Raw genomic sequence first — 27,973 nt, 5'->3', positions numbered from 1 at the left:
GAGCAATATAATTCCCTTTAATTAGGAGGCATTACTTTCAGAGCAATATATTTCACATTAATTAGGAAGCATTACTTTCGGAGCAATATATTTCTCTTTAACTGGGAGGCATTACTTTCGGAGCAGTATATTTCCCATTTAATTGGGAGGCATTACTTTCGGAGCAATATATTTCTCTTTAACTGGGAGGCATTACTTTCGGAGCATTATATTTCCCTTTAATTAGGAGGCATTACTTTCGGAGCAACATGAAATATTGCTACTAAAGGGGCGTGGTTTGTCCTGACCACGCCCCCTAACGCTCTGATTGGCTAAGCGACCGATAGATCCCTCCCCCCCCTCGAAATCCCGCCCTCTGATTGGCTGCGGGGCGCCGCCATGGGGGACGGAGAGGAGCCTCCGCTGCTGAGCCGAAGCGAGGCCTTGTCCTTATCGAGCGGAACCGGAAACCGGAACCGGGCCGGGAAACGGAACAAGGCCGCGGGGCCAAGATGGCGGCACGCCTGTCACGTCCTCCTATACGCCCCTCTGCCCACCGGAAGTCCACAGCCTCCATTCGCCATCTTGGTACGTAGGAGAGAACGGGGCCTAACCGGGAGACGGCGTTGGGTGGGGGTGGGGGTTTAAAATGGATTCCCTTCCGGGTTAAGGTGGCACTTCCGGGTTAAGATGGCACTTCCGGGTTAAGATGGCCGCCCGCAGATGCAGCTCCGTTTCGACGGGCTGTTCGGTTTCCCCGGTGGGTTCGTGGATCTCCGGAAGGAATCGCTTGAAGCCGGATTGAGCCGGGAGCTACGGGAGGAGCTGGGCCCGGCGGCGGCGGGGATCGAACTGCGGCCATGTCACCACCGGGGAGCTAAGGCCTGGACCGGAAGCGGAAGGAAGAAGAGCGGAAGTGACGTAGTGCGGCTGAGCTCGGAGGACCAAGTAGGCGCCGAGGCTCAACCCGGAAGCGGAAGGAAGGAGCAAAGCGGAAGTGACGTCGGCGTGGTGACGCATTTCTACATCCGGCGTGTGAGCTTGGAGGAGCTGGGGGAGATCGAGAGGGGGGAGAAGGAGGCGCCGGAACACGGACTGGAGGTGGGTCACAATATGGGGGGGGGCCTAGTATGGGGGGGGGCGGCGTTATGGGGTCTGAGGGGGCTTAATGAGGGGGGCGGCTTTATGGGGTCGGGGGGGGTCTTAATGGTGGGGAGGGGGCCTTAATGGGGTCTGGGGGGGCTTAATGGGGGGGGAGGCAGCGTTATGGGGGCGGGGGGGGGGCGCTTCATGTTGGGGGGCGGCCTTATGGGGGCGTGGAGGGCTTAATATGGGGGGGGGCATCCTTATGGGGTCGGGTGGGGGTTTAATGGGGGGGGCCTCCTTATGGGGTCGGGGGGGGGGCTTAATATGGGGGGGGCATCCTTATGGGGTCGTCGGGGGCTTAATGGGCGGGGGGGCATCGGTATGGGGTCGTGGGGGGGTTTAATGAGGGGGGTGTTAATGGGGGGGGGTCGGTATGGGGAGGTTAGGGGCATCCTTATAGGGGCATGGGGGGCTTAATGGGGGGGGGGGCATCCGTATGGGGTCGTGGGGGGGCTTAATATGGGGAAGGGCATCCTTATGGGGTCGGTGTTAATGGGGAGGGGTCAGTATGGGGTGGTTAGGGGCATCCTTATGGGGTCGGGGGGGGTAATATGGGGGGGGGCATCCTTATGGGGTTGTGGGGGGGAATAATATGGGGGGGGCATCATTATGGGGGCGGGGGGGGGTAACATGGGGGGATATCCTTTTGGGGGCGTGGGGGGCTTAATACGGGGAGGGGTAATATGGGGTGAGGGCATCCTTATGGGGGCGTGGGGGGCTTAATATGGGGGGAGGCCTCCTTATGGGGTCGGGTGGGGGTTTAATGGGGGGGGCCTCCTTATGGGGTCGGGGGGGGGGCTTAATATGGGGGGGGGACATCCTTATGGGGACGTGAGGGGCTTAATATGGGGGAGGGAGCTAATATGGGGGTGGCATCCTTATGGGGGCATGGGGGGCTTAATATGGGGGGGCATCCTTATGGGGGCGTGGGGGGGGCAACCTTATGGGGTCGGGGGGGGGCTTAATATGGGGGGGTGGGCATCCTTGTGGGATCGTGGGGGGATTTAATGGGGTGGGGGGTTAATGTGGGGGGGAATTGGTGTGGGTTCGGGGGCGGCTTAATGAGGGGGGTGGGGGTGTTAATGAGAAGGGGGGGCATCCTTATGGGGGCGTGGGGGGCTTAATATGGGGGGGGCATCCTTGTGGGGTCGTCGGGGGCTTAATGGGGGGGGGGGGGCATCGGTATGGGGTCGTGGGGGGGTTTAATGAGGGGGGTGTTAATGGGGGGGGGTCGGTATGGGGAGGTTAGGGGCATCCTTATAGGGTCGAGGGGGCTTAATGGGGGGGGGCATCCGTATGGGGTCGTGGGGGGGCTTAATATGGGGAAGGGCATCCTTATGGGGTCGGTGTTAATGGGGGGGGTCAGTATGGGGTGGTTAGGGGCATCCTTATGGGGTCGGGGGGGGTAATATGGGGGGGGGCATCCTTATGGGGTTGTGGGGGGCTTAGTATGGGGGGAGGGCATCCTTATGGGGTCGTGGGGGCTAATATGGGGGGGGCATCCTTATGGGGTTGTGGGGGGCTGATATGGGGGGGGCATCCTTATGGGGTCGGGGGGGGGGCTTAATATGGGGGGGGCATCCTTATGGGGTCAGGTGGGGCTTAATGGGGGGGAGGCAGCGTTATGGGATCGGGTGGGGGTTTAATGGGGGGGACCTCCTTATGGGGTCGGGGGGGGGGTTTAATATGGGGGGGGCATCCTTATGGGGGCGTGAGGGGCTTAATATGGGGGAGGGAGCTAATATGGGGGTGGCATCCTTATGGGGGCATCGGGGGCTTAATATGGGGGGGCATCCTTATGGGGGCGTGGGGGGGGGCAACCTTACGGGGTCGGGGGGGGGCTTAATATGGGGGGATGGGCATCCTAGTGGGATCGTGGGGGGGTTTAATGGGGTGGGGGGTTAATGTGGGGGGAATTGGTGTGGGTTCGGGGGCGGCTTAATGAGGGGGGTGGGGGTGTTAATGAGAAGGGGGGGCATCCTTATGGGGGCGTGGGGGGCTTAATATGGGGGGGGCATCCTTATGGGGTCGTCGGGGGCTTAATGGGGGGGGGGGGCATCGGTATGGGGTCGTGGGGGGGTTTAATGAGGGGGGTGTTAATGGGGGGGGGTCGGTATGGGGAGGTTAGGGGTATCCTTATAGGGGCATGGGGGGCTTAATATGGGGGGGTGGCATTATGGGGTCTGGGGGGGCTTGATGGGGGGGGGGCATCGGTATGGGGTGGGGGGGGCCTTATTGGGGGGTAGGCAGCATTATGGGGGTTAGCTTAATGGGGGGGGTGTTGTTATGGGGCTGTGAGGGGACTTCATGGGGGAGGGGGCTTAATTGGGGGGGGCAGCATCATTATGGGGCGGTTAGGGGCATCCTTATGGGGTCGGGGGGGGCTTAATATGGGGGGGGCATTCTTATGGGGGCGTGGGGGGCTTAATGGGGGGGGCTTAATGCGGGTGGGGGGGTCATTGGTATGAGGTGGGGGGGTGTTAATGAGGAGGGGGGTTAATGGGGGGGGGCATTGGTGTGGGTTCGGGGGGGGCTTAATGGGGGGGGTTATAGGGGGGTTTTATGAGGGGGAGGGGGGCGTTAATGGGGGGGTGCATTGATGTGGGGTAGTAGGGGGTTTAATATGGGGGGGGTTTATATGGGGGGGGCATCCTTATGGGGTCGTCGGGGGTTTAATGGGGGGGGGGGCTTAATGGGGGGGTAGGCAGCGTTATGGGGTCGGGGGTGGGGCTTAATGAATGGGCGGGCATTGTTATGGGGCTGAGAGGGGGCTTCATGGGGGAGGCAGCTTAATTGGGGGGGGCATCGGTATGGGGTGGTTAGGGGCATCCTTATGGGGGCGTGGGGGGCTTAATATGGGGGGGGGGGGCATCAGCGTAGGGTCATGGGGGGGCTTAAGGGGGAGGGGGGGCTAAATGAGGGGGGGGACATCAGTGTGGGTTCATTAGGGAGCATTGGTATGGGGTCACTGGGGGGCTTAATTGGGGGGGGGGTTATGAGGATGTTTGGGGGCGTTGATTTGGGGGGGGGGCTGTGTGCTATTGGGGGGGGGTAAGGGGCATTAATGAGGGGTTATGGGGGGAGTTATGGGGTTTGGGGTTGGGGGGGGATCTGTTACTGGGGGGGTCACATAAGGGGGATCTGATGTGGTTAGTGGGGGTCGTATAAGGAGAGATGGGCAATAGGGTTTGGGGGGGTTATTATGGACAATAGGGTTTGGGGTGGGGGGAGGGATGGGCAATAGGGTTTGGGGGGGCAATAGGGTTTGGGAGGGGTGGGGGATAGGGTTTGGGGGGGGGATCAATGGGCAATAGGGTTTGGGGGGGGGATCAATGGGCAATAGGGTTTGGGGGGGGATCAATGGGCAATAGGGTTTGGGGGGGGATCAATGGGCAATAGGGTTTGGGGGGGGATCAGTGGGCAATAGGGTTTGGGGGGGATATGGGCAATAGGGTTTGGGGGGGGGAGGAATGGGCAATAGAGTTTGGGGGGGGGAATAGGGTTTGGGGGGAGGGTGTTATTAAGGGCAATAGGGTTTGTGGGGGGGTAATAGGGTTTGTGGGGGGGATCAATGGGCAATAGGGTTTGGGGGTTATTATGGGCAGTAGGGTTTGGGGGTTATTATGGGCAATAGGGTTTGGGGGGGGAAATGGGCAATAGGGTTTGTGGGGGGGCAATAGGGTTTGGGGGGAAATGGGCAATAGGGTTTTGGGGGGGGGAGGGATGGGCAATAGGGTTTGAGGGGGACATTATTTTGGGCAGTAGGGTTTAGGGGGGAGAAATGGGCAATAGGGTTTGGGGGGGCAATAGGGTTTGGGAGGGGATGGGGGATGGGGGGGGATCAATGGGCAATAGGGTTTGGGGGGTTATTATGGGCAATAGGGTTTGGGGGGGATAATGGGCAATAGGGTTTGTGGGGGGTTATTATGGGCAATAGGGTTTGGGGGGGATAATGGGCAATGGGGTTTTTTTTTGGGGTGGGGGGTCTCCATGTCTGTTCTCCCACCCCCCCCCCCCCCACAGGTGCAGGGATTGATTCGGGTTCCTTTGGGGGGGGGGCTGCCCACCTTCCTCCAGCAAGGCTTCATCGGTGACGCCCGCGCTCAGCTACTGGGGGCCCTACATGATATGGGGTGGGACCCCCCCCAGGATATGGGATCGAGGGGAGCCCCCCCATGATATGGGATCGAGGGGAGCCCCCCATGATATGGGATTGAGTGACCCCCCCCCATGATATGGGATGGGACCCCCCCATGATATGGGATGGGGGACCCCCCCATGATATGGGATTGAGTGACCCCCCCAATGATAATGGGATGGGACCCCCCCCCACCAATAACCGGACCCCCCCTGGATCTGAAGGGGGGGGAAGAAACATGAATGGCTGTGAATGGATTGAAGTGAACCCCCCCCCCAAATAAACCCAATAGCATTAAAGAACTGGGTCTGTGTGAACTCAAGGTGTTCAAATAACCTAAAGGAACCAAAAAGAGCTGAACTAGACCCCAAAAGAGCCCAGAATGTCCTAAAAGAACCCAAAACAGCCCCACAAAGTGCCCCAAAATGTCCTATAAAGGATCAGATTGCTCTAAAAGGACCCAAAATAGCCTCCAAAAAGCCCTAAAAAGGATCAGATTGCCCCCAAAATGCCCTAAAAGACCCCAAAACAGCCACCCTAAAATACCCTAAGAAGGATCAGATTGTCCCAAAATGCCCTGAAAGACCCCAAAACAGGCCCTCAAAATGCCCTAAAAAGGGTCAAATTGCCCCCAAAATGCCATAAAAGACCCCAAAACAGCCGCCATAAAAGCCCTATAAAGGGTCAGATTGTCCCAACATGCCCTGAAAGACCTCAAAACAGCCACCCTAAAAGCCCCAAAATACCCTAAAAGACCCCAAAACAGCCGCCCAAAATGCCCTATAAAGGGTCAGATTACCCCAAAATGCCCTAAAAGCATCAAAAACAGTCCCCCAAAATATCCTAAAAAGGGTCAAATTGTCCCAAAATACCCCTTAAAGTCTCAGATTGCCCCAAAATACCCTAAAAAACCCTAAAACAGCCACCCAAAATGCCCTAAAAAGGATCAGATTGCCCCAAAATACCCCCAAAAAGCTTCAGATTGTCCCAGAATGCCCTAAAAACATCAATCAGCCCCCCAAAATACCCTAAAAAGGGTCAAATTGACCCCAAAATGCCCTAAGAGGACCCAAAACACCCCCCAAATTGCCCTAAAAATGGTCAAATTGCCCCCAAATGCCCCAAAAGACCCCAAAATAGCCGCCCTAAAAGCCCTAAAAAGGATCATATTGCCCCAAAATGCCCTAAAAGAACCCAAAACAGCGCCACAAAATACCCTAAAAAGGATCAAATTGTCCCAAAATGCCCTAAAAGACCCCAAAACAGGCTCTCAAAATGCCCTAAAAAGGGTCAGATTGCCCCCAAAATGCCCTAAAAGGACCCAAAACAGCCCCCCAAAATGCCCTAAAAAGGGTCAGATTGCCCCAAAATGCCCTAAAAGGACCCAAATGACCCCCCCAAAAGCTCCAAAATGCCCTAAAAAGGATCAAATTGCCCCAAAATGCCCTAAAATAACCCAAAGCAGCGCCACAGAATACCCTAAAAAGGGTCAAATTGCCCCCAAAATGCCCTAAAAGGATCAGATTGCCCCAAAATGCGTTAAGAGAACCCAAAACAGCCCCTCAAAATATGCTAAAAAGGATCAGATTGACCCAAAATGCCCTATAAGAACCCAAAACAGCCCCCCCAAAATACCCTAAAAAGGGTCAAATTGACCCCAAATACCCCAGAAAGCTTCAGATTGTCCCAGAATGCCCTAAAAACATCAAAAACAGCCCCCCAAAATACCCTAAAAAGGGTCAAAATGCCCCAAAAGAACCCAAAAGACCCCAAAATAGCCGCCCTAAAAGCCCTAAAAAGGATCATATTGCCCCAAAATGCCCTAAAAGAACCCAAAACAGCCCCCCAAAATGCCCTAAAAAGGGTCAAATTGCCCCCAAAATGCCATAAAAGACCCCAAAACAGCCCCCCAAAATGCCCTATAAAGGGTCAAATTGCCCCAAAATGCCCTAAAAGGACCCAAATGCCCCCCCAAAAGCTCCAAAATGCCCTAGAAAGGATCAGATTGCCCCAAAATGCCTTAAGAGAACCCAAAACAGCCCCTCAAAATACCCTAAAAAGGGTCAAATTGACCCCAAATACCCCAAAAAGCTTCAGATTGTCCCAGAATGCCCTAAAAACATCAAAACAGCCCCCCAAAATACCCTAAAAAGGGTCAAAATGCCCCAAAAGACCCCAAAACAGCCGCCCTAAAAGCCCTAAAAAGGGTCAGAATGCCCCAAAATGCCCTAAAAGGATGAAAAACACCCCAGCAAAATACCTTATAAAGGATCATATTGCCCCAAAAGGCCCTAAAAGCATCAAAAACTGTCCCCCAAAATACCCTAAAAAGGGTCAAATTGACCCCAAATACCCCAGAAAGCTTCAGATTGTCCCAGAATGCCCTAAAACATCAAAACAGCCCCCCAAAATATCCTAAAAAGGGTCAGATTGCCCCAAAATGCCCCAAAAGACCCCAAAACAGCCACCCTAAAAGCCCTAAAAAGGGTCATATTGCCCCAAAATGCCCTGAAAGACCCCAAAACAGGCCCTCAAAATGCCCTAAAAAGGGTCAAATTGCCCCCAAAATGCCATAAAAGACCCCAAAACAGCCCCCCAAAATGCCCTAAAAAGGGTCAGATTGCCCCCAAAATGCCATAAAAGACCCCAAAACAGCCCCCCAAAATGCCCTAAAAAGGGTCAGATTGTCCCAAAATGCCCTGAAAGACCCCAAAACAGTCGCCCTAAAAGCCCCAAAATACCCTAAAAGACCCCAAAACAGCCGCCCTAAAGGCCCTAAAAAGGATCAGATTGCCCCCAAATACTCCAAAAAGCATCAGATTGCCCCAAAATACCCCCAAAAGCCTCCGATTGCCACAAAATGCCCTAAAAAAATCCAAAAACAGCCCCCCAGAATGCCCTATAAAGGGTCAGATTGCCCCCAAAATGCCCTAAAAAGGATCAGATTACCCCAAAACGCCCTAAAAGCATCAAAAACAGTCCCCCAAAATATCCTAAAAAGGGTCAAATTGTCCCAAAATACCCCTTAAAGTCTCAGATTGCCCCAAAATTCCCTAAAAAACCCCAAAACAGCCACCCAAAATGCCCTAAAAAGGATCAGATTGCCCCAAAATACCCCCAAAAAGCTTCAGATTGTCCCAAAATGCCCTAAAAACATCAAAACAGCCCCCCAAAATACCCTAAAAAGGGTCAAATTGCCCCAAAATGCCCTAAAAGGTCCCAATACACCCCCCCAAATTGCCCTAAAAATGGTCAAATTGCCCCCAAATGCCCCAAAAGACCCCAAAATAGCCGCCCTAAAAGCCCTAAAAAGGATCATATTGCCCCAAAATGCCCTAAAAGAACCCAAAACAGCGCCACAAAATACCCTAAAAAGGATCAAATTGTCCCAAAATGCCTGAAAGACCCAAAACAGGCTCTCAAAATGCCCTAAAAAGGGTCAAATTGCCCCCAAAATGCCATAAAAGACCCCAAAACAGCCCACCAAAATGCCCTATAAAGGGTCAGATTGCCCCAAAATGCCCTAAAAGGACCCAAATGACCCCCCCAAAAGCTCCAAAATGCCCTAAAAAGGATCAGATTGCCCCAAAATGCCTTAAGAGAACCCAAAACAGCCCCTCAAAATACCCTAAAAAGGGTCAAATTGACCCCAAATACCCCAAAAAGCTTCAGATTGTCCCAAAATGCCCTAAAAACATCAAAACAGCCCCCCAAAATACCCTAAAAAGGGTCAAATTGCCCCAAAATGCCCTAAAAGGTCCCAAAACACCCCCACAAAATGCCCTAAAAAGGGTCAGAATGCCCCAAAATGCCCTAAAAGGATGAAAAACACCCCAGCAAAATACCTTATAAAGGATCAGATTGTCCGAAAATGCCCTAAAAACATCAAAAACTGGCCCTCAAAATACCCCAAAAAGCCTCAGATTGCCATAAAATAACCCAAAACAGGCCCTCAAAATGCCCTAAAAAGGATCCTATTGCCCCAAAAGGCCCTAAAAGCATCAAAAACAGCCCCCCAAAATACCCTAAAAAGGGTCAAATTGCCCCAAATACCCCAAAAAGCTTCAGATTGTCCCAAAATGCCCTAAAAACATCAAAAACAGCCCCCCAAAATACCCTAAAAAGGGTCAAATTGCCCCAAAATGCCCTAAAATAACCCAAAGCAGCGCCACAGAATACCCTAAAAAGGGTCAAATTGCCCCCAAAATGCCCTAAAAAGGATCAGATTGACCCAAAATGCCTTAAGAGAACCCAAAACAGCCCCTCAAAATATGCTAAAAAGGATCAGATTGACCCAAAATGCCCTATAAGAACCCAAAACAGCCCCCCCAAAATACCCTAAAAAGGGTTAAATTGATCCCAAATACCCCAGAAAGCTTCAGATTGTCCCAGAATGCCCTAAAAACATCAAAACAGCGCCACAAAATACCCTAAAAAGGATCAGATTGTCCCAAAATGCCCTGAAAGACCCCAAAACAGCCGCCCTAAAAGCCCCAAAATACCCTAAAAGACCCCAAAACAGCCGCACTAAAAGCCATATAAAGGGTCAGATTGCCCCCAAATACTCCAAAAAGCATCAGATTGCCCCAAAATACCCCCAAAAGCCTCAGATTGCCCCAAAATGCCCTAAAAAACCCCAAAACAGCCACCCAAAATGCCCTAAAAAGGGTCAAATTGACCCCAAAATACCCCAAAAACTCTCAGATTGTCCCAAAATGCCCTAAAAGGATGAAAAGCAGCCCCCCAAAATACCCTAAAAAGGGTCAGATTGTCCCCAAATGCCCCAAAAAGTCTCAGATTGCCCCAAAATACCCTAAAAAACCCCAAAACAGCCACCCAAAATGCCCTAAAAAGGGTCAAATTGACCCCAAAATACCCCAAAAACTCTCAGATTGTCCCAAAATACCCTAAAAGGATGAAAAGCAGCCCCCCAAAATAGCCTAAAAAGGGTCAGATTGTCCCCAAATGCCCCAAAAAGTCTCAGATTGCCCCCAAATGCCCTAAAAGGCCCCAAAACAGACCCCTAAAGTGCCCTAAAAAGGGTCAAATCATCCCAAAATACCCCCAGAAAGTCTCAGATTGTCCCCAAAATGCCCTAAAAACATCAAATATTGGCCCCCAAAATACCCCAAAAAGGGTCAGATTGCCCCAAAGTGCCCTAAAAACATCAAATATTGGCCCCTGAAAAACCCCAAAAGGCCTCAGATTGCCCCCAAAATACCCCAAAAAGCCTCAGATTGCCCCCAAAATGCCCCAAAAAAGGATCAGTTTGCCCCCAACATGCTCCGAAAGTAATGCCTCCTAATTAACTGGGTTGAGGTCGCTCCGAAAGTAATACCTCCCATTTTATGGCATCAACCCCTGATGGCCAATGGGGGGGGGGGGGGGTTAAAATGAGGTAGAACCACCACAGCCCCTTTATCATCCCCCCCCCCCCAATAACTAATTATCTCACCTCCCCCAATTCCACCTCCCCCCCCTTTAATTACCCCCCCCTTTAATTAACCGCCATCATCTCCCCCTTTCCACATCCCCTCCTTTATTTAACCCCCCTTTAATTAACTAACCATCACCCCCCCATCCAAGTCCCCCCCCTTTAATTATCCCCCCTTTAATTACCCCCCCTTTAACTAACTACCCCTCACCCCCCCTTTAATTACCCCCCTTTAACTACCTCTCACCCCCCCCTTAACTAACTACCCCTCACCCCCCTCTTTAATTACCCCCCATTAACTAACTACCCCTCACCCCCCCCTTTAATTACTCCCCATTAACTAACTACCCCTCACTCCCCCCTCCTTTACCCCCCTTTAACTCCCCCTCACCCCCCCTTTAATTACCCCCCTTTAACTACCCCTCACCCCCCCCTTTAATTACTCCCCATTAACTAACTACCCCTCACCCCCCCCATTAACTACCCCTCACCCCCCTCTTTAATTACCCCCCATTAACTAATTACCCCTCACCCCCCCTTTATTACCCCCCTTTAACTACCCCTCACCCACCCTTTAATTACCCCCCATTAACTAATTACCCTTCACCCTCCTCTTTAATTACCCCCCATTAACTACCACCCACACCCCTCTTTAATTATCCCCCATTAACTAACTACCCTTCTCCCTCCTCTTTATTACCCCCCCCATTAACTAACTACCCCTCACCCCCCCTCTTTAATTACCCCCATTAACTAACTACCCCTCACCCCCTCCTTTAATTACCCCCCATTAACTAACTACCTCTCACCCCCCCCTTTAATTACCCCCCATTAACTAACTACCCCTCACCCCCCTCTTTAATTACCCCCCCATTAACTAACTACCCCTCACCCCCCCTTTAATTACCCCAATTTAACTACCCCTCACCTCCCCTTTTAATTACCCCCCCATTAACTAACTACCCCTCACCCCTCCTCTTTAATTACCCCCCATTAACTAACTACCTCTCCCCCCCCTTTAATTACCCCCTGTAACTCCCCCCCTTTCCGTGTCCCCCCCCAGATGTCCTCAGACAAATCCTCCCCGGACATCGAGGTTCGAACCAAACAACGCTGCGTCATCGAGTTCCTCCACGCGGAACGAGTCGCCCCCATCGACATCCACCGGCGCCTCCTTAAAGTCTATGGGGAGCAGACGGTGGACGTGAGCACCGTGAGGCGCTGGGTGGGTCGGTTCAGCAGCGGGGACAGTGACGTGAAGGATAAACCGCGCTCAGGGCGACCCTGTACGGCCGTGACACCGCGCAACGAGAGGAGGTTGGAGCAGCTGATCGCCAGAACCCGTGGATCACCACCAGGGAGTTACGGGCTGAGCTCAAGATTGGGTTTAATGCATTGGAAACTATGGTGGCCACGTCGGATTATAGGAATGTTTGTGGGATGTGGGTGCCCAGGGTGTTCGGCAGCCCCCTGCGTGTGTGTAGGGATGTGTGGACCAGGTGTGAGGGGGAAGGAGAGGGGTTTATAGGGAGGATCATCACTGTGGATGCGCCGTCTAATAGCGAGGGGCAGGAGGATCGTGAGGGGGAGACCCCAAAGTGGAGCAGGAAAGGGGAGGAGGAGTAAAAATGGGGCCAAAATGGAGCTGGAATGCAGGAATATGGACAGGAATGCATCCAAATTAACCCAAAACTGCCCCAAAACGGAGCTGGAATGCAGGAATATGGACAGGAATGCATCCAAATTAACTCAAAACTGCCCCAAAATGGAGATGAATGCAGGAATATGGACAGGAATGCATCTGAATTAACCCAAAACTGCCCCAAAACGGAGCTGGAATGCAGGAATATGGACAGGAATGCATTCGAATTAACCCAAAACTGCCCCAAAATGGAGCTCGAATGGAGGAATATGGACAGGAATGCATCCGAATTCACCCAAAATGCCCCCAAATGGAGATGGAATGCAGGAATATGGTCAGGAATGCATCCAAATTAACCCAAAACTGCCCCAAAATGGAGCTTGAATGGAGGAATATGGACAGGAATGCATCCGAATTAACTCAAAACTGCCCCAAAATGGAGCTGGAATGCAGGAATATGGACAGGAATGCATCCAAATTAACTCAAAACTGCCCCAAAATGGAGATGAATGCAAGAAAATGGACAGGAATACATCCAAATTGACTCAAAACTGCCCCAAAATGGAGCTTCAATGGAGGAATATGGACAGGAATGCATCCAAATTAACTCAAAACTGCCCCAGAACAAAGCTGGAATGCAGGAATATGGACAGGAATGCATCCGAATTCACCCTAAATGCCCCCAAATGGAGATGGAATGCAGGAATATGGACAGGAATGCATCCGAATTCACCCAAAACTGCCCCAAAATGGAGATGAATGCAAGAAAATGGACAGGAATGCATCCAAATTCACCCAAAACTGCCCCAAAACGGAGCTTCAATGGAGGAATATGGACAGGAATGCATCCGAATTCACCCAAAACTGCCCCAAAATGGAGCTTCAATGGAGGAATATGGACAGGAATGCATCCAAATTGACCCAAAACTGCCCCAAAACGGAGCTGGAATGCAGGAATATGGACAGGAATGCATCCAAATTAACTCAAAACTGCCCCAAAACGGAGCTGGAATGCAGGAATATGGACAGGAATGCATCTGAATTAACTCAAAACTGCCCCAAAATGGAGATGAATGCAAGAAAATGGACAGGAATGCATCCGAATTAACTCAAAACTGCCCCAAAACGGAGCTGGAATGCAGGAATATGGACAGGAATGCATCCAAATTAACCCAAAACTGCCCCAAAATGGAGCTGGAATGCAGGAATATGGACAGGAATGCATCCGAATTAACTCAAAACTGCCCCAAAATGGAGCTGGAATGCAGGAATATGGACAGGAATGCATCTGAATTAACTCAAAACTGCCCCAAAATGGAGATGAATGCAAGAAAAATGGACAGGAATGCATCCAAATTGACCCAAAACTGCCCCAAAATGGTGCTTGAAAGCAAGAAGATGGACAGGAATGCATCCGAATTAACCAAAATGCCCCCAAATGGAGATGAATGCCGGAATATGGACAGGAATGCATCCGAATTCACCCAAAACTGCAAGAATGGAGCGGAGAACTGGGCACTGCTCATAGATGATGTGAAGCAGGATGGTTTTAAGGGTAGGAAATGGGACAATATGGATAGAAAATGGGACAAAAGTGACCCTAAAAGCATCAGACTGCTCCAAAAATCCATTGGATTGGACTAAAGCATCCCTGGCTGCTTCTAAGAGCATCAGTGTGCACCTAAACTGTATCGGAATGGATCAAATTGAGCCCAAAACTGTGTCAGAATGGATCAAATTGAGCCCAAAACTGCATCAGAATGGATCAAATTGAGCCCAAATGGCTCAAAAATGACTCCGAGGGGAAGAAAATGGGACAAAAGTGACTCTAAGAGCATCAAAATGACCCTAAACTGCATTAGATTGGATAAAACCAGCCCTAAATGGTCCCTAAAAGCCTCGATGTGCCCCCAAAGTGCATCAGGTTGGACAAAATTGACCCCAAACAGCTCAAAAATGACACTCAGGAGCAGAAAATGGGACCAAACTGCCCCCAAATGACCCCAAAAGGGCCCCAAAGCTGGACAAGGTTGGCCCCAAATGACCCCAAAAGCTTCAAGCTATGGAAAATAGGGCAAAACTACCCTAAAACTGGACTCAAATAGCAGAAAAAAAGACAAAACCACCCCAACCCCCCCCACCCCCCCCCCCGAAAGCCAAAGGGATAAACGACCCCCCCCCCCAAAAAAAAAGCATCAAAATGACCCCAAACCCAGCCCCAAAAAGCTTCAAATTGACCCCCAAACCAGTCCTAAAACAGCATCAAAACCACCCCAAAAGGCATCAAAACAACCCCAAAATCAACCTCCAAATGACCCCCAAAACAGCCCCCAAATGACCCCAAAACAGCATCTAAACCACCCCAAAACCAGCCCCCAAAAGCATCAAAACGACCCCAAAAACAGCCCCAAAAACAACATCAAAATGAACTCGGAACCATCCCCAAAATCAGCATCAAAACAACCCCCAAAACAGTCCAAAAAGCATCAAAATCAGCCCCAAAAAGCATCAAAACCACCCCAAAACAGCCCCAAAAACAGCATCAAAATAAACCCAGAACCATCCCCAAAATCAGCATCAAAACAACCCCCAAACCTGTCCAAAAACATCAAAATCAGCCCCAAAAAGCATCAAAACGACACCAAAATCAGCCCCAAAAAGCATCAAATTGACCCCAAAAAGCAACAAAACAACCCCCAAAACAGCATCAAAACCCCCAAACCACCCCCAAAAGCATCAAAACCACCCCCAAAACAGCCTCAAAATGTCCCCAAAACAAGCCCTAAAATGCATCAAAATGACCCCAAAGAGCATCAAATCGACCCCAAAAATCTGCCCCAAAAGCATCAAAACGACCCCCAAAACAGCCTCAAAATGACCCCAAAATAAGTCCTAAAATGCATCAAAATTACCCCAAAATCAGCCCCCAAAAGACCCCAAAAACAGCCTCAAAATGACCCCAAAAACAGCATCAAATCGCCCCCAAAAGCATCGAAACGACCCCTAAAACAGCCTCAAAATGACCCCAAAATAAGCCCTAAGATGCATAAAAATTACCCCAAAATCAGCCCTCAAAAGACCCCAAAACCAGCATCGAAACCACCCCAAAACCAGCCCTAAAAAGCATCAAAACGACCCCAAAAACCACCCGAAAATCAGCATCAAAACGACCCGAAAACCAGCCCGAAATGCATCAAAACCACCCCAAAAACAACCTCAAAATGACCCCAAAAAGCATCAAAATGACCCCAAAATCAACCCAAAAACCATCAAATTGAGTCCAAAACCAGCCCCCAAAAGACCCCCAAACCAGCCCCCAACCATCAAAACGACCCCAAAACCAGCCTCAAAATGACCCCAAAATCAGCCCCCCAAAAAAGCCCAAACCAGACCAAAAAAGCATCAAATTGACCCCAAAACAGCCTCAAAATGACCCCAAAACCAGCCCGAAAAGCATCAAAACCACCCACAAAATCAGCCTCAAAAAGCATCAAATTGACCCCAAAACCAGCCCCCAGAACAGCCCCCCAAAAGACCCCCAAACCAGCCCAAAAACAGCACCAAAATGACCCCAAAATCAGCCCCCCAAAGACCCCAAAACCAGCATCAAAACGACCGCAAATCCAGCCCAAAAATGACCCCAAAAATCAGCCCCCAAAAGAACCCAAACCAGCCCAAAAACAGCATCAAAACAACCCCAAAACCAGCCCCCAGAAGCATCAAATTGTCCCCAAAATCAGCCCCCAAAACAGCCCCCCAAAGACCCCCAAACCAGCCCCAAAAAGCATCAAAACGACCCCAAAATCAGCCCCAAAAAGACCCCAAAAAAGCATGAAACGACCCCAATATCAGCCCTAAAACAGCATCAAAACGACTCCAAAACTGGCCCCCAAAAGACCAAAATCAGCCCCAAAACAGCACCAAAGACGACCCCCAAACCAGCCCAAAATGCATCAAAATGACCCAAAATCAGCCCCAAGAACAGCCCCCAAAAGACCCCAAAACAGCATCAAAAGGATCCCAAAATCAGCTCCCCAAAGACCTCAAAACCAGCCCTAAAAAGCATCAAACTGACCCCAAAAAGACCCCAAAAACAGCATCAAAACCGGCCCAACAACAGCATCAAAATGGCCCCAAAAAGACCCCAAAAAGCATCAAATCGACCCCAAAACCAGCCCTAAAAAGCATCAAATCGACCCCAAAACAGCATCAAAACCAGCCCCAAAAAGCATCAAATTGACCCCAAAATCAGCCCCCAAAGACCCCCAAACCAACCCAAAACCAGCATCAAAATGACCCCAAAATCGGCCCCAAAAGCATCAAATTGACCCCAAAATCAGCCTCCAAAAGACCCCAAACCAACCCTCAAAACCAGCATCAAAATGACCCAAAAATCAGCCCCAAAAAACATCAAATCGACCCCAAAACCAGCCCCAAAAAGCATCAAAACGACCCCAAAACTAGCCCCAAAAAGCATCAAAATGACCCCAAAACCAGCCCCAAAACAGCATCAAATTGACCCCAAAATCAGCCCCAAAAAGCATCAAATCTACACCAAAATCAGCCCCAAAAAGCACCAAATTGACCCCCAAACCAGCATCAAAACGACCCCAAATCCACCCAAAAACACCCCAAAACCAGCCCTAAAAAGCATCAAACTGACCCCAAAATCGGCCTCAAAATGGCCCCAAAACCAGCTCAAAATGCATCAAAACGACCCCAAAATCAACCCCCAAAACAGCATTAAAGTGACCCCAAAACAGCCTAAAATGACCCCAAAACAGCCTAAAATGACCCCAAAACCAGCCCTAAAAAGCATCAAAATGGCCCCCAAAAGACCCGAAAAAGCATCAAACTGACCCCAAAACCAGCCCCAAAAAGCATCAAATCGACCCCAAAACCAGCCCCAAAACAGCATCAAAACCAGCCCCAAAAAGCATCAAATTGACCCCAAAATCAGCCCCCAAAAGACCCCCAAACCAACCCAAAACCAGCATCAAAAGGACCCCAAAATCGGCCCCAAAAGCATCAAATTGACCCCAAAATCAGCCTCCAAAAGACCCCCAAACCAACCCTCAAAACCAGCATCAAATGACACCAAAATCGGCCCCGAAAGCATCAAAATGACCCCAAAATCAGCCCCAAAAAACATCAAATCGACCCCAAAACCAGCCCCAAAAAGCATCAAATTGACCCCAAAATCAGCCCCCAAAAGACCCCCAAACCAACCCAAAGCCAGCATCAAAATGACCCCAAAACCAGCCCCAAAAAGCACCAAATTGACCCCAAAACCAGCATCAAAACGACCCCAAATCCACCCAAAAACACCCCAAAACCAGCCCTAAAAAGCATCAAACTGACCCAAAATCGGCCTCAAAATGGCCCCAAAACCAGCCCAAAATGCATCAAAACGACCCCAAAATCAACCCCCAAAACAGCCTAAAATGACCCCAAAACCAGCCCTAAAAAGCATCAAAATGACCCCAAAAAGACCCCCAAAAAACAGCATCAAAACCAGCCCAAGAACAGCATCAAAATGGCCCCAAAAAGACCCCAAAAAGCATCAAATCGACCCCAAAACAGCATCAAAACCAGCCCCAAAAAAGCATCAAATTGACCCCAAAACCAGCCCTAAAAAGCATCAAATCGACCCTAAAACCAGCCCCAAAACAGCATCAAAACCAGCCCCAAAAAGCATCAAATTGACCCCAAAATCAGCCCCCAAAAGACCCCCAAACCAACCCAAAACCAGCATCAAAACGACCCCAAAATCGGCCCCAAAAGCATCAAATTGACCCCAAAACCAGCCTCCAAAAGACCCCCAAACCAACCCTCAAAACCAGCATCAAAATGACACCAAAATCGGCCCCGAAAGCATCAAAATGACCCCAAAATCAGCCCCCAAAAACATCAAAACGACCCCAAAACCAGCCCAAAACAGCATCAAATTGACCCCAAAATCAGCCCCAAAAAGCATCAATTGACCCCAAAACCAGCCCCAAAAAAGCACCAAATTGACCCCAAAACCAGCATCAAAACGACCCCAAATCCTCCCAAAAACACCCCAAAACCAGCCCTAAAAAGCATCAAACTGACCCCAAAATCGGCCTCAAAATGGCCCCAAAACCAGCCCTAAAAAGCATCAAAACAACCCCAAAACCAACCCCCAAAACAGCATTAGTGACCCCAAAACCAACCCCCAAAACAGCCTAAAATGACCCCAAAACCAGCCCTAAAAAGCATCAAAATGGCCCCAAAAAGCATCAAACTGACCCCAAAGCCAGCCCCAAAAAGCATCAAATTGGCCCCAAAATCAGCCCCCAAAAGAGCCCCAAACCAACCCAAAACCAGCATCAAAAGGACCCCAAAATCGGCCCCGAAAGCATCAAAATGACCCCAAAATCAGCCCCAAAAAACATCAAATCGACCCCAAAACCAGCCCCAAAACAGCATCAAAACGACCCCAAAACCAGCCCCAAAATGCATCAAATTGACTCCAAAACCAGCCCCAAAAAGCATCAAACTGACCCCAAAATCGGCCTCAAAATGGCCCCAAAACCAGCTCAAAATGCATCAAAACGACCCCAAAATCAACCCCCAAAACAGCGTTAAAGTGACCCCAAAACAGCCTAAAATGACCTCAAAACCAGCCCTAAAAGCATCAAAACGACCCCAAAAAGACCCCCAAAAAACAGCATCAAAACCAGCCCAAGAACAGCATCAAAATGGCCCCAAAAAGACCCCAAAAAGCATCAAATCGACCCCAAAACCAGCCCTAAAAAGCATCAAATCGACCCCAAAACAGCATCAAAACCAGCCCCAAAAAGCATCAAACTGACCCCAAAACCAGCCCTAAAAAGCATCAAATCGACCCTAAAATCAGCCCCAAAACAGCATCAAATTGACCCAAAAAAGCATCAAATTGACCCCAAAATCAGCCCCCAAAAGACCCCCAAACCAACCCAAAACCAGCATCAAAAGGACCCCAAAATCGGCCCCAAAAGCATCAAATTGACCCCAAAATCAGCCCCCAAAAGACCCCTAAACCAACCCTCAAAACCAGCATCAAAATGACCCCAAAATCGGCCCCAAAAAACATCATATCGACCCCAAAATCAGCCCCAAAAAGCATCAAAACGACCCCAAAACCAGCCCCAAAACAGCATCAAATTGACCCCAAAATCAGCCCCAAAAAGCATCAAATTGACCCCAAAACCAGCATCAAAACGACCCCAAATCCACCCAAAAACACCCCAAAAACAGCCCTAAAAAGCATCAAACTGACCCCAAAATCGGCCTCAAAATGGCCCCAAAACCAGCTCAAAAATGCATCAAAACGACCCCAAAATCAACCCCCAAAACAGCATCAAATTGACCCCAAAATCAGCCCCAAAAAGCATCAATTTGACCCCAAAATCAGCCCCCAAAAGACCCCCAAACCAACCCCAAAACCAGCATCAAAACGACCCCAAAAAGCCTCAAATTGACCCCAAAAAGGCCAGAGCTGCCTTCCAACACCCCCCACCCCATCCCCGTTACCACCAATGGCTTTTATATATATGGGGGGGGGGGGCAAGAAAACAAGACCCCCCCATTGTAAAGCGTTTCCTTTATTATAATCTTTAAGATATAAAACAAAAGGGATTTTTTTTTTGGGGGGGGGGGGGCAAAAAAACCCTTTAATTTTACAGGTTATTTTTTGTCTTTTTCAGCTGCAAAATGTACAAAAAATCGCTTGATTTCACCCAAAATCTCTTCTTTAAGGGGGGGGGGGGGATATTAAGACCCCCCCCCAACATACACACATATATATGGGGTGTATTATGGGGGGGGGGGGTATTCAAGGCTGGAAACCCTGAGCTGTGGTTTTATATTGGGGGGGGGGGCCTTAAATCCAGTTCAATCTCTGCCCCTTTATAAGGGGGGGGGGGGGGGCTGTTTGTTGGGGGGGGGCACCCCATTAATTCCAACCCCCCCCCCCCCCCATTAAAGGGGCAGCCCCTCAATTCCAACTCCCCTTTTAATTCCATCTGGGGGGGGGCAGCCCTAAATCACCCCCCCATCCCCCCTTAGTTCCATCCATTCCCCCATTTAGGGTCTTTTTTAAGGGGGGGGGGGGCTGTACCCCTTATATATATATAGAGAGAGAGAGAGAGACCCCCCCCATTTAATCCCCCCCCCCCATCTTCAATCTCTGCTCCTTTTGGACTCCTCAGCAATGACTTCTTCCACACCACTGCCTGCAAACAAGGGGGGGGGGGGGCAGATTAAATAGGGACCCCCCCCATATACATCCATCCATACACACCCCCTGGGGGGGGGGGGGGCAGATTAAATAGGGACCCCCCCCCATATACATCCATCCATACACACCCCCTGGGGGGGGGCAGATTAAATAGGGACCCCCCCCCCCCCATATACATCCATCCATACACACCTCCTGGGGGGGGGGGGCAGATTAAATAGGGACCCCCCCCCATATACATCCATCCATCCACACCCCCTGGGGGGGGTCTTTAAATGGGGGGGGGGTCTCTCACCATCTCCATCATCCAGGATCTCCTGCACGTCCTCATCGTCCTCCACGATGACCACGCTGTCCTCGCCGCTCTCACTTTAAATATGGGGGGGGGGCACACGGTGTGGGTACCCCCCACCCTTATTTCCAAGCCCCCCCCCCCTATATAAAGCCCCCCCCCCCCATTGCTGACCTCTCGGGGGGGGCCCTCGGCGCCCTCACCCAGCAGGTAGAAGGGCAGCGGGTTCGGCCACAGCTCCTCCTTGATGATCTGTGATAGGGGGGGGGTAAGGGATAATGGGGGGGACTGGAGGATACTGGGAGGCACTGGGTGATACTGGGAGGATACTGGGGGATACTGGGAGGATACTGGGGGGGACTGGGGTGACATTTGGAGGTACTAAGGGGATACTGGGAGGGATATTGGGGGATACTAGGAGATATGGGAGGATACTGGGGGGATACTGGGAGGGAATGGGATGGATACTGGGAGGGACTGGGGGGATACTGGGAGGGACTGGGAGTGATTGGGAGGGATACTGGGGGGATACTGGGAGGGACTGGGGGGATACTGGGATGGATACTGGGGGATACTGGGATGACATTGGGGGGCACTGGGGGGATACTAGGAGATATGGGAGGATACTGGGGGGATACTGGGAGGGAATGGGAGGGATACTGGGGGGATACTGGGGGATACTGGGAGGGGACGGGGGGGGATTCTGGTGCTGGGGGGCACTGGGATGCACAGTGTGGACTGGGAGGGATACTGGGATGATACTGGGAGATACTGGGGAGATACTGGGAGGATACTGGGGGGATTCTGGTGCTGTGGGTCGCTGAGATGCACAGTGTGGACTGGAATGATACTGGGAGATACTGGGGGGGGCACTGGGAGGGGACTGGGAGGCAGTGGGAGGGAATGGGAGGGAACTGGGAGATACTGGGTGGCACTGGGAGGCACTGGGAAGGGAATGGGAGGGACTGGGAGGGGACGGGGGAGGATTCTGGTGCTGGGGGCACTGGGATGCACAGTGTGGACTGGGATGGATACTGGGAGGGACTGGGAGGGACTGAGAGATACTGGGAGAGACACTTGGAGGATACTGGGAGGGAGTGGGAGGATACTGGGGATACTGGGATATACTGGGAGGATATTGGGAGGATACTGGGGGGATACTGGGAGGGACTGGGTGGCACTGGGAGATACTGGGAGGATACTGGGATGGATACTGGGAGGGGACTCTGGTGCTGGGGGGGCACTGGGATGCACAGTGTGGACTGGGATATACTGGGATATACTGGGAGGGACTGGGAGGATACTGGGATATACTGGGATATACTGGGATATACTGGAAGCTCGTGGTGCTGACCTCAGCCACCCGGTCCCCCGCAGGGAAGCTGTGGTCTCCAAACCATGTGAAGAAGCTTCGTGGGGGGGGGGGTCCCTTTTGGGGCTGACATCGGGGGTCCTGCCCCTGCCACCAGCGGATGGGGGTGGAGTGGGACACCAGGTGACCTGGAGTGGGGGGGGGGGGTCCTCCATATAACCCCCCAACCCGGCCCATAACCGTCCCATGCAAGACCACCCAGCCCCCCATAATTCCCTGCCAGGATCCCCCAGCCCCATATCAATACCCCAGGACCCCCTTTCCCCCCTCCCCCCACCATAGAGTCCATATGGACCCAGAAACCCCATAGGAACCCCATAGAGACCCAGAAACCCCATAGGAAACCCCACAGAGCCCCATAGGGATCCACAAACCCCATAGAGCAACATAGAGAACCCCAAACCCTATAGGGAGCCCATGGACCCCCATAGAGCCCTATAGGGACACCGCCAAACCCCATAGGAATCCCACAGAGCTCCATAGGGACACCCCCAACCCCCATCGGGACCCCAAACCCAATAGAGATCCCATAGATCCCCCTATTATCCCCTGCCAGGACCTCCCCCAGCCCCATATCAACACCCCAGGACCCCTTCCCCCCCCCACCCCACTCCCCGCTTATCCCCTGCCAGGACCCCCCCCTCAGCCCTATATTAACAGCCCAGGACCTCCCCCACATCAGGACCCCCCTCCATCCCCATACACCCCCTAGGACCACCCCCCCATCCCCATAGATCCCCTAGGATCCCTTCCCCCAGCCCCATACACCCCCACAGACCCCCCCCCCCCCAGGACCCCCTTCCATTCCCTAGGACCCCCCTCCATCTCCATACACCCCATAGGACCCCCCTCCATCCCCATACACCCCATAGGACCCCCCCAAGGACCCCCTCCATCCCCTAGAACCCCCCCCCCCCATCCCCATACACCCCCTAGGACCCCCCCAAGGACCCCCTCCATCCCCATACACCCCCTAGGACCCCCCCAAGGACCCCTCCATCCCCATACACCCCCTAGGACCTCCCCCCCAAGGACCCCTCCATCCCCTAGGACACCCCCTCCATCCCCATACACCCCCTAGGGACCCCCCCCATCCCCATACACCCCCTAGGACCCCCCCCAAGGACCCCCTCCATCCCAATACACGCCCTAGGACCCTCCCCCCTTCCCCATAGATCCCCTAGGACCCCCCCCAGGACCCCCTCCACCCCATAGGACCCCACTCCCATCCCAGAACACCCCCTAGGACCCCCCCCAAAGGACCCCCTCCATCCCCTAGGACCACCCCCCCCATCCCCATACACCCCCTAGGAACCCCCTCCATCCCCATACACCCCCTAAGACCCCCCCAGGACCCCCCCCCGTGAGGACCCCCACCGGAGGGGCCGCGTACGAACTCCTTGGCCACAACGCGGTTCTGGAAATAGGGATTAATAGCAAAGAAGAAACGGATCCTACAACCAGGTTGTGCCACCCCAAACTCCTCCACCTATAAAGAGAAAGCAGAGCATTAACCCAGCCATAATGGGGGGGGGTCACAAACCCACCCCCCCCCCCATAATAAATACCTGCAGGCTGGTCATGTAACTCAGAGCATCCTCATCTCTATCACTGATCATGGCTGATAACTGGGGGTGATTCAAGAACTAAGAAGGGGGTTAAGGAAAACCAATAGGCTCCCATAATTAAAAGGTAATTAATGAGCCCCCCCCCCTTAAAATAGGACCCCCTCATCCTTAATAGAGGCCCCCCCCCTTAAGGATCCCCCCCTTCAGAAAGGCACAACCCCCTTAAGGAAAGACCCCCCTTTAAGAGAGGACCCCCCCCCTTAATAAAGGATACAGCTGTATCCCCCCTAATTAAGAAAGGACCCCCCCCCCCCCTCTTCTTAATAAAAGAAAATAAGAAAGGACCCCCCCCACTTAAGAAAGGACCCCCCCATCCCCATACATCCTTAAGGACCCCCTCCCATTAAGAAAGGATATAAGAAAGGACCCCCACCATTAAGAAAGGATGTAAGAAAGGACCCCCCCATCTCCATACATCCTTAAGGACCCCCTCCCCTTAATAAAGGATATAAGAAAGAACCCCCCTCCCTTAATTAAGGACCCCCCTTTAAGAAAGTATATAAGGACCCCCCCATCCCCATTCATCCTTAATAAAGGACCCCCCCCATTAAGAAAGGATATAAGAAAGGACCCCCCCCCCTTAAGAAAGGATATAAGGACCCCCCCATCCCCATACATCCTTAAGAAAGGATCCCCCCATTAAGAAAGGACCCCCTTTCCTTAAGATAGGACCCCCTCCCCTTATGAAAGGATATAAGACAGGATCCCCCCTTTAATAAAGGATATAAGAAAGGACCCCCCTCCCTTAATTAAGGACCTCCTCCCCTTAATAAAGGACCCCCCCCAAGAAAGGATATAAGTAAGGACCCCCCCCCCCTTAAGAAAGGATATAAGGACCCCCCTCCCTTAATTAAGGACCCCCTCCCCTTAATAAAGGACCCCCCTCCCCCAAGAAGGGATATAAGAAAGGACCCCCCCATCTCCATACATCCCTAAGAAAGGACCCCCCCCCTTAAGAAAGGATATAAGGACCCCCCTCCCTTAATTAAGGACCTCCTCCCCTTAATAAAGGATCCCCCCCTAAGAAAGAATATAAGAAAGGAACCCCCCCCTTAAGAAAGGATATAAGGACCCCCCCATCCCCATACATCCTTAAGAAAGGAACCCCCATTAAGAAAGGATATAAGAAAGGACCCCCTCATCCCCATACATCCTTAAGGACCCCCCCATTAAGAAAGGACCCCCCCCCTTAAGAAAGGCTCTAAGGACCCCCCCATCCCCATACATCCTTAAGGACCCCCCCCATTAAGAAAGGACCCCCCCCCTTAAGAAAGGCTCTAGGGACCCCCCCATCTCCATACATCCTTAAGGACCCCCCTCCCATTAAGAAAGGACCCCCCCTTAAGAAAGGCTCTAGGGACCCCCCCATCCCATACATCCTTAAGAACCCCCACCCCCCCAATTAAGAAAGGATATAAGAAAGGACCCCCCTCCCTTAAGATAGGACCCCCCCTTAAGAAAGGATATAAGGACCCCCCCATCCCCATACATCCTTAAGAAAGGACCCCCCCTTAAGAAAGGCCCCCCCCCATATGCCCCCCCCCCCTTAAGTCAGGATACGGCGGTGACCCAGAAGCCGGGGATGCGCTGGATGAGCCTGTTCCGCCGCTGAAGATGCGGCCGCCGCCTCACCCGAACTGGCCCTGAGACGGCGGAAAGCTCGGGCTGCTTCTTCCTCCACCGCCTCCAGCTCCAGCTGAACGGCTTCTAACGCAGCCAGATGGCGGCCGGGGCCTTCATCCACATCATCATCATCATCATCATCATCATCATCCTCACCCAGTGAGATCACTGCACAGTCCTCCGGGCTGCTCCTTTTAGCTGCCGCCCTGTGCTGCTCCATTGGGCTCACAGCTCCTGTCTCTAAGCTCCCATTGGGTTCAATGGAGACCCCCACCTCCCCATTGGGTTCAATGGAGACCCCCACCCCTCCATTGGGCTTAATGGAGCCCCCCAACCCCCTGTTGGATTCAATGGAGCCCCCCAACCCCCTATTGGATTCAATGGAGCCCCCCAACCCCCTATTGGATTCAATGGATACCCCCCCATTGGATTCAATTGAGCCCTCCACCTCCCCATTGGGCTCAATGGATCCCCCTACCCCCCTATTGGGTTCAATGGAGCCCCCCACCCCCACACTGGGTTTAATGGAGCCCCCCAAGCCCCTATTGGATTCAATGGAGCCCCCCACCTCCCCATTGGATTCAATGGAGACCCCCCCATTGGATTCAATGGAGCCCCCTACCCCCCCATTGGGTTTAATGGAACCCCCCATCCCCTCTTTATGCCCAGCAATGGTCTGCAGCCCCTCCCCAATTTGATATTGGTCTCAAGGCCCTGTTTCTATCCCTTTTAGCTGCCGTCCTGTTCTGCCCTATTAGGCTGCCAGCTCCCATCTCCAAGCTCCCATTGGATCCAATGGAGCCCCCCGCCCCCTCATTGTGCTGCAGCCCCCCCCACATTCAATATTGGTCTCCAAGCCCCCATTTCTATCCCTTTGCTTTGAGCATCCAATGCCGACCATCTCTAAGCTCTCCTTCCCCTCTCGACCCCTTTTGCCCCCCTCCCTTTCCCTATAGACCCCAGACTTACACTTTCTGACCCCCCCATATCCTCTCGACCCCTTCCCCCCCACCTCTCTTTCCCCATAGGGCTCCCTATGATTTCTACCCCCCCCTCAGCCCCATTGGTACCATCCAGACCCCCATTCCTACCCCTCTCTTGCCCCACAGCAACACATTTCCCCTCCCATCTCCTTCTTCTCCCCTTTTCCCCCCCCTTCCTTTCCCCATAGGGCTCCCTATGATCATTTCCAACCCCCCCCATCCTTTTCTCCCCCCTTCTCTATCCCAAAGTCGCTCCCATTGATGCTTTCCAGCCCCCCCCAGCCCCAGTGGTGCTCTCTGGACCCCCATTCCTCCCCTATGAGGGGTCTCCAGCCCCCCTTTCTCCTCCAGCCCCTCTTCCTCCCCTTCCCTCTCCCCAAGGACACAGGTGAGATGGTTTCCTTCCCCCCCTCGGTCTCTCTGGGGCTCTCTGTGCTCCCTGCAGCTTCTGGGCTCCCTGTAACAAGGGGAAAGCATTGGTTCCAAAGCCCCCAACCCCCCCCTTCAACCCCTCCCCCCCAATATCCCACCCCCCTCGACCCTTTCCCCCGACCAACATCCCCCCCCCAACCCTACCACCCCCAATCCCTCCCCCTCTTCAACCCCCCCATCCCATCCCAATCCCCCCCAACCCCCATCAAACCCTCCCCCCCATCTCATCCCATCCCAACCCCCCCACCCCCCCCTTTAGCCCCCTCACCCCTCCCTTAGCCACCCCCTTGACCCCCTTAGTCCCCCCCTTCAACCCCTCCCCCCTCTCAGTCCCCCCCTTAACACCTCCCCCCTTAGTCCCCCCTACTTCAACCCCACCCCCCCTTAACCCCACACCCCCTCCCCACCCTCAGCCCCCCCTTATTCCCACCCTTACCCCTCACTCCCTCCCCCCTCTTAGCCCCCCCCTTCAACCCCTTCCCCTCCTTTCACCCCCCCCTTGAGCCCCCTTAGCCCCCCCCACTTCAATCCCTCCCCCCTCTTAACACCCCAAACCCCCCCATTAAACCACCCAACCCCCCCATACACCCCTCCCCCCTCTTAGTCCCCCCTCATTCAACCCCTTGCCCCCTTTCACTCCCCCCCTTGAGCCCCTCTTAGCCCCCCCCATTTCAACCCCTGTCTTCCCTTAACCCCCCCCACCCTCAACCCCCCCCCAACCTCCCCTTCAACCCCTGCCCCACATTAGCGCCCTCTTGACCCCCCCCTTTAACACCTCCCCCCCCTTCAGCCCTTCCCCCCCCTTAGCCCCCCTCACTCCAACTCCTCCCCCCCTTAACTCCCAAAACCCCCCTGCTAACCCCCCAACCCCCCTTACACCCCCCCTTAGTCCCCCCCCTTCAACCCCTTCCCCCCTTTCACCCCCCCATTGAGCCCCCCTTAGCCCTCCCCACTTCAACCCCTCCCCCTCCTTAACCCCCCAAACCCCAACATTAAACCCCCAACCCCCCCTTACACCCCTCCCACCTTTAACACCTCCCCCCTCTTAATCCCCCCCTT

General features: G+C 52.6%; 2 protein-coding genes across 2 annotated transcripts; one reads left to right on the top strand and one right to left on the bottom strand.

The window, feature by feature from the left end:
• Window positions 1-330: 330 nt before the first annotated feature.
• On the top strand, window positions 331-20,083 carry LOC107307442 (uncharacterized). Its single transcript, XM_085533589.1, has 3 exons — window positions 331-567; window positions 703-1,080; window positions 11,761-20,083. The coding sequence occupies exons 1-3, from the start codon at window positions 379-381 to the stop codon at window positions 12,223-12,225; spliced, it is 1,032 nt and encodes a 343-aa protein (XP_085389715.1). The 5' UTR covers window positions 331-378; the 3' UTR covers window positions 12,226-20,083.
• LOC107307441 (testis-specific Y-encoded-like protein 5) lies at window positions 19,934-25,826 on the bottom strand. The gene is given in 8 exon segments (XM_085533588.1): window positions 19,934-20,579; window positions 20,880-20,953; window positions 21,051-21,128; window positions 22,231-22,376; window positions 23,626-23,737; window positions 23,817-23,894; window positions 25,437-25,503; window positions 25,505-25,826. Coding segments are annotated over 7 exon segments (699 nt in total). The 5' UTR covers window positions 25,720-25,826; the 3' UTR covers window positions 19,934-20,579; window positions 20,880-20,950.
• Window positions 25,827-27,973: the final 2,147 nt, after the last annotated feature.

The sequence above is a fragment of the Coturnix japonica genome, unplaced genomic scaffold (assembly GCF_054131305.1).
Source record: "Coturnix japonica strain WE unplaced genomic scaffold, WE-NBRP24 Scf061, whole genome shotgun sequence".
Lineage (NCBI taxonomy): Eukaryota > Metazoa > Chordata > Aves > Galliformes > Phasianidae > Coturnix > Coturnix japonica.
The sequence above is the reverse complement of the archived record's forward strand: the minus strand, read 5'-3'. Positions and strand labels throughout refer to the sequence as shown.